The sequence below is a fragment of the Alosa pseudoharengus genome, unplaced genomic scaffold (genome assembly GCF_046254945.1).
Source record: "Alosa pseudoharengus isolate Yale_2024_CS ecotype anadromous, Long Island Sound unplaced genomic scaffold, YU_APseudo_1.1 YU_APseudo_1.1_scf_12, whole genome shotgun sequence".
In the NCBI taxonomy this organism is placed as follows: Eukaryota; Metazoa; Chordata; class Actinopteri; order Clupeiformes; family Clupeidae; genus Alosa; species Alosa pseudoharengus.
The window spans coordinates 34,707,118-34,717,942 of NW_027468587.1; the positions used below are offsets into that span (position 1 = coordinate 34,707,118).

Sequence of the window (10,825 nt, forward strand, 5' to 3'; positions counted from 1 at the left end):
CACTCCCCTGACTCTCCTCCTCCTTTCACTCTCTCTTTCTTCTCCACACACAAGCACACACACACATAAACACACACACACACACACACACACGTGCACACAAACACGCACACACACACACACACCCCTCTTCCTGTTCAGTTAGCTCTTAATCCAAGCAATGGATACAATACTACAATCAAAACAATACTTACTGATGAGTTTACAAGCATCGTTGGCTTGTCACTGATGTGCCACCATCACAGAGAGCATTAACTGAGATATGCTACTAACACATTTGTCGTATTTCTCTGTGTGGGTTGTCTGTGGTGAACTGTCCACTGCTTCTGTGCCAGTGTTGTCTCTCTGTGTGGCGTGGTGATCATTTGGTGATCATTAGCCATGTGGCTCATCACTGCATCTTAGGCATGGACTCGTCCCTCACTGGTGTCCCTGGTTGTTGACCTCACTGCTGTCTCCTAATGGTTTGTGCAGATGAGGCTGAGCCTTGTTGTTTTTCTCACCGCTGTCCCTGCAGATGAGCTCGTGCAGCAGCCGGGCTCTGACGCTGCTCTCCTCCGTGTTCGGGGCGTGCGGCCTGCTCCTGGTGGGCGTGGCCGTGTCCACCGACTACTGGCTGCTGATGGAGGAGGGCATCGTGCTCCAGCAGAACCAGACCATCGAGGTCAAGATGGCGCTGCACTCGGGCCTCTGGAGGACCTGCTTCATCGCCGGTCAGGAACACAGAGGGACGCATGTGTCCTTTCCACACTCCTCATTCTTAACTCGCTCTAGGGAAGCTGCAGTGGGAGCTTCTGGATCTTTCTTTGAAGGTCTTACTTATGGCAGGTGCTATGGCAACATTAATGCCCCTCCCTCCTGCCTGTGCTTCCTCCCGCCCTCCCTCAGGTGCTGAGACGGGGAGGTGTGTCGCAGCAGAGTACTTTAATGAGCCTGAAATAGAAATCACAACCGAAAATACAGCAAACATTTTGAGTAAGTCAACTTTTTATATTTATCCACTTCACCCGTCATGACATATAAAGCTATTTTAAAAACCTTAATGACATGGTTCTTTAAATAACATGTGATCTGGGACCTTAACTTTCTAATGCTTTGTCACATTGATGACATTTAAAGACACTTTCTGGCAAAGTTGTACAAAAAACATTAGTATAAGTAAATAACTGTTAGAAATTCTCTGGGCAAGTATTTATGTGGATGATGCCAATGATCTGTTGAGATCTGTTCAAATTAACTTATCAGCACACAGAATGTTTACATGGATAGCGAAGAAGTCAAAAGTGTGAGCTACTACAATCTAGTCTTAAACGTCAAACAGGGATGGGATGAATTGGCTGTTTTGACTGTATTGCTAGACAGGTACCACAACCCCAGCCCAACCCAGATAATGCGTTTCTCTCTGCCACTATACTGATGAATATTAAGTGTACTGATGTAGGCATGTACCACAGGGACAGGTCATTTAGACTTATGGGTCACACTTTACTTGGATAGTCCACCCACAGACTATCCACAGATGCTCAGATTATCAACAAACTGTCTGACATTCTGTAAGGTTAGGGGTTGGATGTGTTAAGGTGATGTTCAGTAATTGTTCAACAAAAACTTTACATACTGAATTTGAATCTCAGCAGATGATCCAGTATACTATATATAGTGTGTTGTTTTCCAGTATACAATATATAGTGTGTTGTTTTCCAGTATACTATATATAGTGTGTTGTTTTCCAGTATACTATATATAGCGTGTTGTTTTCCAGTATACTACATATTGTGCAAAAACAATATGACGTATGACGTATATTGACATTATGGTATTTCAGAATTACAGATGGATGGAAATTTAAATCAATTGTTTCTATTGTGCGCGTATTTAAGTGATGTCTATTTATACTTTCAAATGTCTAAAGTGTTTCAAGTTCAAAATGAATGTACCGGTATATTGAAATGAACATTTAATAAAAAGTATTCTGTGAAAAATAAGATCAACAGAAAAATGGAGAAACTCATGATAGAAATATAATACTGCTTAGTGTAGGCCTACATCATTTCATGTGTAACCAATCTCCTTGTCAGTTAAAACTGCTGTCATGGAACCTACATGTATGATCAATAGCTGCATTTGTACAAACACACGCGCACATGCGCACATGCACGCATGTACAAACACACGCACATGCACACATGTACAAACACACGTACACACACACACACACACACACACACATACACACATACACACACACACACACACACACACACACACACACACACACTCACACACACACACACATGCACATGCACTCATATAGATTAAAACCTGTGTGTAACACTGTGCCGTCCCTGTGCTCTGCTAGAGATGGTGCGGACAGCCACTCCGTTCCCCATGGTGTCCCTCCTCTTCGTCTTCACCGCCTTCGTCATTAGCAACATCGGACACATCCGCCCACAGCGCACCATCCTAGCCTTCGTCTCCGGAATCTTCTTCATCCTCTCAGGTATTACACAACCCTCTCCTCTGTCAGGATTTCACTTGCCTGCCAATCATTGTTCTTAAAAATATACAGGATTTAGTCATCAGGATGAATTAGACAATGACAGATACCATTTTAAAAATCTTTCTAAATGTTTTTTAGATTATTTTATTTTTAAAATAACATATACACAATAGCTATTTTTATTTATATATGAAGCACACATGGTGATTACATGGTTTTTACTGACATGGTCAAACAAGAAACTATGATGCCATGTGGTATTAGTGTGATTCTTATTTCCAGTTTTGTAACAACATTAATTATGAACATCTATCTGTACTTCTGTGCACTATTAATCCGACCTCTGAATTCAGGTTGCAAGATTGCATTCTGTCTTCTCTAATTATGCTACCTGTTTCATTTGCTACGAGTGAGCCATTTTCAGCCCATGCTAGAGTATTCCCCCTTGTCTGTTATGAAAGGGAAAGGCTTAATGGGGCTTGTGCTGTTGTGCGCCCTTTTCATCTGAGAAGACTCTTCCTGTAATGCACCATTCAGTCCACAAGGTGGCAGTACCCCTTCTCATATAAAACCATTTACAATACTGTAATAGGTGAAAGTGCTTAAATGCTAACTTTAGCCAGATTGTTTTTGGACTAGCCATGGATGGTGTTGATTGAAGTATATGATTTACTACGCCTATGTATGCCCCCTCGTCCTGCTGTGTTCTACTCTACCTGGGAGGAATGTGAGCTCAGAACAAGTGAGGTTGTCAGTAAAAAGCATAACTCCTGGCGGCTAACTCTCCTGTTGCTATATTATTTAAGCTCACTGTTTGGTAACTCAGCGGCTGCCTACTGCACTTGTTAATATTGCAGTTCAGTAGCACTGACAGCAGCTATGAGCTCAGGCCCTGGGACATGGTGTAGTAGTTAATATTACAGTGATCTCTTCTTGTGAATTTACACAAGCAACCCCGTTCACCTCATCCCACCCAGCTGTCACTCTATCCATCTTTATTCCGGTTATTTCTCAGACAGTTATGCCTCCCAAACTTATTTTTCCCTCTCTTCCAACTTTCTACCTGTCATCTTAACACACAGACTGCATGTTTTTTTGATTTGCCCTCTTCCACAGAGAACCCCTTCATTTTTCCTCCATCTTGTCCGTCTCCTGTGAGCCCAGCGCAGTCTGACATGGCCGTAGGCTGGGCCGGCGTGGCTGTAGTGTGTGCTGTTGTTTGACAGAGTCATGCTTTATGCATTTGGCTCCATGCTATGAATCCATCATGCACAGAGCCTCTCCACTAGAGGCCCACAGCCGCTGGTAGCACTTCTCACTTACGCTCGGCTGGGCCGCTCTCTCTCTCTCTCTCTCTCGCTCTCTCGCACACCCGCCCGCTCGCTCTCACACTCTCTTTATCTCCCTCACAAGTACACACACTAGCACACGCGCTTCAGATTAATTATTTGTCAGTGCTCTTATCATTGTTTTGTAGAGGATGCTTCTGTCTTGTCTTGTGTATTCTCACTGAACTTAGCTCACTTGCTTACTCTGTTGCTCTCTGCTTTTCTCTGCCCCTACCCCCCATCTCTCTCCCTCTCTCTCTCTCTCTTTCTCTCCATCTCTCTCTTTCCCTCTCTCTCTCTCTCTCTCTCAGGGCTCAGTCTGGTGGTGGGCCTGGTGCTCTACATCTCCAGTATAAATGATGAGGTGATGAACAGGCCTCGGGAGCCGGAGCTCTTCTTCAACTACCGTTACGGCTGGTCCTTTGCCTTCGCTGCCAGCAGCTTCCTGCTCAAAGAGGTCAGAGGGCAGTGGGCAGGGGGCAGTAGCTTCATGTGGACACACAGGACATGGGACTCTATTGGTCTATTCCCATGTTCACTTTGAATAGTGAGTGTGTGTGATGGAGCAGGTTGGCCCGGGTGAGACACCAAAACCCGGCGTTGCAAGTCTGTTGCTTTGAATAGAAAAGTCTGCCAAGCTGTTTTGACACAAATTTTGAAATTCTGCCATTTTAACATAGTTTGAGAGGGATAGGAGTGCCTTGTGTTTGACTCATGTCACATCACATTAGCCCATGCATTATTATACCATATTTCACTGCTTGACTAAATGAAAAACACATACTGAGCATGTACACCGTCATAGTTCACGCTAACAATAAAGAATACGTTTAGTCTTCTTGATTTCTGACAGAAATGACGTTTTCTGCTAACATGATGCAGAAACACAACCACAGCCTTTGTTTGGTGACCAAAAGTGCAAATCATCTCCCTTAATTTATTTGGTTATAGCTCATGATTCACATTAACTGTAGGCTATAACAGTAAGTGCATACTAAATGTCTTTTCCCCAAAATGTTGTGCCGTCGCCACATTTGCTATAATGCCATTTACCTTCGTTTCTAGCCTACCAGTCGATCGCCTACACATTTTGCAAGTTCTGCACATCAAATGTAACTTGCAACAGCCTATGACATTCCTGACAGCACTATGCTATGAATGCATTATTTATGTTGTAAGAGATGTGAAAGAAATGAATGATAGACAGGTTGGTCCAATCACAAATTCCAACTTTAAACCACAGTAGCGCCCTCCACTAACATCAATGACAATGATATATTTGTGGAATAAAACTGGACAGGTCCTCGTGAGCTCTGATTAGTTTTGCTGTTTATTGTTAAACTGAGGTGTGAGCGCCAGACAGTGGAGGATGACACTTCGGCAGGATAACTTAGAAGGCAACCGGGACAATAGTGTGCACCTGCCCTCATTCTGAAGCAGCTGCGACTATAATTTTTTTGGCGGTGGGCCGCCACCACAACATGTACATAGAGCTAACACAGAAACTGCAAGCAGTGAAGTAATTAAGAGCTTTTAACCTCACTCAGGCAGAAGGATGGGTCGACGTCTAGTTTGGCCCATTCAGTATGCATGAGCAGTGAAACAGCTGGTGCCTTAAGTTGGCCCAGCCAGTTCCATTTATTGTAGCTGAAGAACAGTGAAGACATGGCCACTGTTACTGCAGATGCCTCTTTGCTGCCGGTGCAGTTTGGAAGGTCAGGTTAACTCATCACATCCTCAACATGCATATGCACTTACCTTAGAACCTCCTTAAGTGGACAGTGCTGACATCACTGAATATAAAATCAAACCACAGTACGTACTAACAACATAGGACTAACTAGCCATTACTGTGCTGCAGAATGTTAGAAGGTTTGAACTCCAAACTTTAGAGTATTTATTCAGCATTCTAAGAGTATTTATTCAGAATTCTAAGACTGTAGCTAACTCCCATTCACTCCCATTCACTCCCCTCATCATTTTCTCAGAAGGCTCTGGAGTCGATTTTAGACAGAGTTATGTGGTTCTGCTGACTTAGTCAACTCACTCATAATCCCATAATGACTGCACACCTGCAAGCCCCCCCCCCCCCGCCCCCCTTTATCTCGTTTCCAGCGGATTTAGTGCTCTCTCCCTCACCTCGCTCGGTGGAGTGGACCGTGCGATTGAAGTACGGCCAGGCCCAGGAATAATGAAGGCAAAGCCTCGCTCTCTCTCTCTCACTCGCTGCAGCGCGCTGCGCCGGGGCCAAGGGCTGGAGAGAGAGCCTTGTTTCCCAGCCAGTCAGCCATTTTGCCTGCGTGCGTGCGTGTGTGTGAGCGAGCGGCAGTGGCGGCGCTCTGATGAAGTGCAGATCTGGCAGAATGGGAGTTTGAGCCCAAAAAACTCCCCCAGTCCCCTGAGTCAGCAGGAGCCCAGCGCCATCAGACTCCATCAGCCAGCCGTGGGTGGAAAGAGGCGCCCGCTTAACACGCGCTTAACACACACACACACACACACCACACACAGACACACACACACACACACATACTGTATCCCCCTCAGTCACACGCTGATGCCCCTCGGTCATGTGGTGGAGGCTGGGGGAGAGAGTGGACAGAGGGCATGGATGGTTTCTTTGTGTGGGCTCTCAGGGCTGCCCAGTGACATGGCCTCAAATCAGACGTTGTGGGAGGGACCTCTGGGTGATGTGGCAATGTTCTCTCTGTCACAACTGGATAGAATATCATCTTCATGACTCCTCTCTCGCTTTGTCTTTTGATCTGTCGTCTTTTAGCGCTCTCTGTTCTCCCCTGCTTGAAATATCATTCTGATGCTGTCTCTCTCATTCTCTCTCTCTCTCTCTCTCACACACACACACACACACACACACACACAGTCGTGCACATTTAGCCTTGGACACATCCTCCCTGTCAGCATTACTGCTCTAATGTGTAGCAATGTCCAAAGCCATTTGCCAGCGCCATGCTGTGCTTGCCTGATTTGATTTGCCTGACCTCATCCACAACCTCTTTTCTTCACTCATCTCCTCCACTTTTTAGCTCTTGCATCAAAGCCTCTTTTTCCTTCTCTTGTGTCTGTCACTGCCTCCCAGCCGTACCCATCACACCGTAAATATCTCTTCACAGACGTCGACCTTTCACCTTTTGTTTTTCCCACTCTCTTACTTAACACTGTGCACATGCCTGTGATATTAACCAAATCTGTCTTGCCTTTTTCTACCTATAGGGGGCAGGCGTGATGTCTGTGTATCTGTTCATGAAACGATATGCTGAAGAGGAGATGTACAGGCCCCACCCGGCTCTCTATCGCCCCCGCCTGTCGGAGTGCAGTGACTACAGCGGCCAATATCTGCACCCGGAGTCGTGGCCGCCCTCCCAGCATGTGCGCAGAGCCTCCGAGGTCTCCAGCGACATCTCCATCCAGCTCAACCAGACGCCACCGCCGCCGCCCAAGAGCAACTCTCAGCAGGGAGGCCCGGGGATGGGGCCCTCCACCTCAGTGCCATCCTCCGGCTCCAGCTACCAGCTCAACTCCCCGGGCAGTGCCAACTACCCCCACTCCCACCCACTGCACCCTGGGCACGGGGGCCCCGGGGCCTCCCAGACCCTGCCCCTCTCCATGCCCCCCAACGCCGGGGGCCCGCCCCACTACCACACGCACATGCGCATGGGCGCCTCCCCCTGCTAGCATGTGTGGTGCTGCAGAGACAGAGAGAGAGAGAGAATAGAGAATAGACTTTGGGACAAAAAGAGAGAAGCCAAGAAAGAGATAGAGTTAGAGAGAAACATTAAGAGAAAAATAGGGGGGAAAAGTGAAACAAAGAGTGGAAGGGTGAACAGGGGGGAGAAAGAGAAGTGGACAAAGGACAGAGCCAGAGCAGGGTTAAAAATGGGAGACACTGAGGAGATGTATTGTTGTGGGGGTGCACACTGGGGGAGATTGAGGAGGTAGAGGAAATAGATTAGGGGATAAAGCTCAGAGAAGTTCCTCTGCGCAGGACACAACTGCTGTAGAGAGATACTTGGCCCTGATATCACCCTGCAAGAGACTTTTGTTGCAAAAGACTGATGAACAAAACTGCATTCTATCGTAAAACACAAGGGACAGTGGTTTGATGTCCAAAGTAAATATAGATATCGATTGTGCATAAACTGTATATAAAAACATATTCATATGTTACTGTTTTAATTTCTTAAAGATTTATGAACATCCTAGTGCATTCATTTGAATAATTACTACTGTTACATGTAAGGCCAGGAATATGCAATCAGATTCATCCATTTTATGTAAAAGCCTCCACCACACTGCTATTGTTGTTAGTGCTGGAAACAACAGTAATTTAAAATATTTATGGTGTATTTCATACACATATACATGTATATACACAAGGATGAGATTACATTTCTACATGACTAGACTTGTACAAATTGAAACTGGAAATAAATCATTAATTTCTATAAATATGTTGATGAATTACAGGCTGTGTGTAATGAAAACTAGTACTAATACAAATATTGCATATCCACATTTTTGTACATCCACATTGTTATCATGGATGACACCTTTCCACAATGATTCACATGATTATACTGGAGAAAAAACAGAACAGTAAAAGGTAACAAAGTCCTTCTCGATGTGTAAATCATATAATGTTTTATATCTGATTTTTAATTTAAAAAAAATAAAAAAATAAAGCATGTGCATCCACATGCTTTTCAAAGAAGTGCCAACTGATAATTTCATGCAGCTTATTTAACTGGATCTGAATGTTATGCTGTGCACTTTAAGACCAGACACAAGGATTGCATTTGTAGGCCACTGTGATGTGAAGTGAGTCTTTGACTCTGGTCTGTCTGAGTAAAGAGTCAACGTGAATTCTTCCGCCTAGTTACACAAGGACATTCTGCCGTATTCTCTCAGATTTTTATAAGAACAATTTCTCTTCTTATTAAATAAACAAATTTTGTAGAATATCTTCCTGAAAGAATATGTTTAAAACCTGAATTGGGGTGAAAAAAAACGAATGAGCTGTCATAGAGCATGAGATGGCATCCCCTAGCGGTCATTTTTAGTCTGCAACATATGTTCGCTTCTTTTGCGCCATCTAGTGGATATACACGGCTACTGCGCATAAAACGCTGTCCATGGTTCTGAAGCTGGTGTTTCACCCGTCAGTTGTGAATGCTGCAATATGTTTTTGTGTGAGCTGGTGTTTGATCCAGTGTCTTCGCCTCTAATAATCCTCTTGCAGCCATATGTATGCATATTTTTCATATATAGACATGTTTGTGTATAAATATTGTGTCTGTTTGCAGGAATAGGTGGGTGGGCTGTTGTGGCTGGCTGTAGTGCTAACACCTGATCCCATTTCTGGCAGCCTTGCTGCTTATGATATCTGTGATGTTCTCCCTTTGACTGTGAGTTTATGAGATTAACACAGTCATACTCCCACCTCCTCCTGCTCTCCCTCTCTCTCACCTGATTTGACACTGTCTGTAGTAGATTACATCACCACGGTGCTCCTTTGAGTAAGTGAGTAAACATGTGTGAGTATATACTCTATACATGCATGTGTGTATGTGTGTGTGAATCTGTGGGTGTGTGTGTGTGTGCATGTGTGCGTATGCCTGTGTCTGGTTGTGTGTAGCAGGGTAATGTGCGCTTTGATGCAGTTCTTTGTGTTGACACTGAGTGGATATAGGCAGGGTTGACTCACTGCAGAGCTTTATTATAATGCAGTGCACACTGTGCTGAACTCCAGGCTGGAGAGAGAGAGAGGATGAGAGAATGAGAGGGTGAGGGATGCGGAGAGCGAGCAGTGGAGTGCATTAGCCTGCCTGTGTGGATGGCAGTTTGGTTACATGCTGATTCCTGCACTGCCTTCTCCATGCTTGTCCATGTACACCCTGCACCTGTGTATGTGTGTGGTGTGAGGGTGCATACTGTACAAAGCGATGGCTTCAGACAGCGTGTATGTGTGGTGGTAATGCAGTTGATCTGCATTGCAGCACTATTATCCGTTCAATTGAAACACTGTTCCTTTATTTTTACTTCTCTAAATGGTGTTGCATGCTACCATAACCCAAGGGCAATGCAGAGTCAAATTGATTAGAGCTATTTGTGTGTGTGTGTGTGTGTGTGTGTTCATTGTGTGCCTGGATTAGAGCAACTACATTGTGTTCCATAGTAACCCAGACATTATGTTCTGAGACAGTCAAAGTGACCATATATATTGGGTAAATGTATTGCTGTAGTTTTGTGGAGACAAGCTGTAGGATTACTGTGTCTTGGAGCACAATCGCTTTCTGTTCAGTGTTTAGTTAGGACTTTTGATGTGTGTGCGTATAATGCTATGAACACATGATGTGTGTGTGTGTGTATGTGTTGATGTAAAGTTTCTCTTTTTGTTGTGCATAATAGATAGAAAGAAAGTCGATAGAGAGAGAGAGAGAGAGAGAGAGAGAGAGAATATGTTCGTGTCACCCTTTGAGTTGGAGGTCTGCAGAAGAGTAAAGTGACCACTGTAGGCTTAAGAATAACCAGTGAAAATGTGAACATTGTGCATATGTCTGCATTTGTGGTTGTGAAATTGCAAGCCTGTGTGTGTGTGTTTGCATGCAGGTCTGTGTATAGGCACCACTCTGGGATTGAGTGAATCTCTCTTTTCACCATCACCATTAATGCATGAAAGACCTGTCACTCTGCATTAGTCCTTCCCTGCTCTAGCTCCATGCGAGAGTGATGGAGCGAGCGACAGAGAGGGGGTGGGGGTGGTCGGGAAAAGCATTGAAGGTCATAGTGCACTAAAGAATCTCAATTTAGTCACTCTCGCTGTTGGTGTTACTTTCGTCAGTCCGTTAATGAGACCTGTCTTCAGCGAGAAACAATTATTAGGCTAAACACTACATTTCATTATACACGCTTTTTGAAAATGTAGGACCCTGCGATTTTTACACTAGGAAGCCCACTGCCAATCTAAGCGTATCATCAAGTA

At 44.7% G+C, this 10,825-nt stretch overlaps 1 protein-coding gene across 1 annotated transcript; it reads left to right on the forward strand.

Annotated features, from left to right (window-relative positions):
* Nucleotides 1–517: 517 nt before the first annotated feature.
* Nucleotides 518–7,518, forward strand: cacng7b (calcium channel, voltage-dependent, gamma subunit 7b). Its single transcript, XM_076281040.1, has 5 exons — nt 518–713; nt 889–975; nt 2,360–2,500; nt 4,140–4,285; nt 7,057–7,518. Exons 1-5 carry the CDS (start codon nt 518–520, stop codon nt 7,516–7,518), a joined length of 1,032 nt encoding a protein of 343 aa, XP_076137155.1.
* Nucleotides 7,519–10,825: the final 3,307 nt, after the last annotated feature.

Bases quoted from the DNA above. Each gene is read 5' to 3' on its own strand.
- cacng7b (XM_076281040.1), top strand. From the start codon at position 518: ATGAGCTCGTGCAGCAGCCGGGCTCTGACGCTGCTCTCCTCCGTGTTC. The intron at 976-2,359 runs GTAAGTCAACTT...GTGCTCTGCTAG, and splicing joins AAATACAGCAAACATTTTGA to AGATGGTGCGGACAGCCACT. The intron at 4,286-7,056 runs GTCAGAGGGCAG...TTCTACCTATAG, and splicing joins GCAGCTTCCTGCTCAAAGAG to GGGGCAGGCGTGATGTCTGT.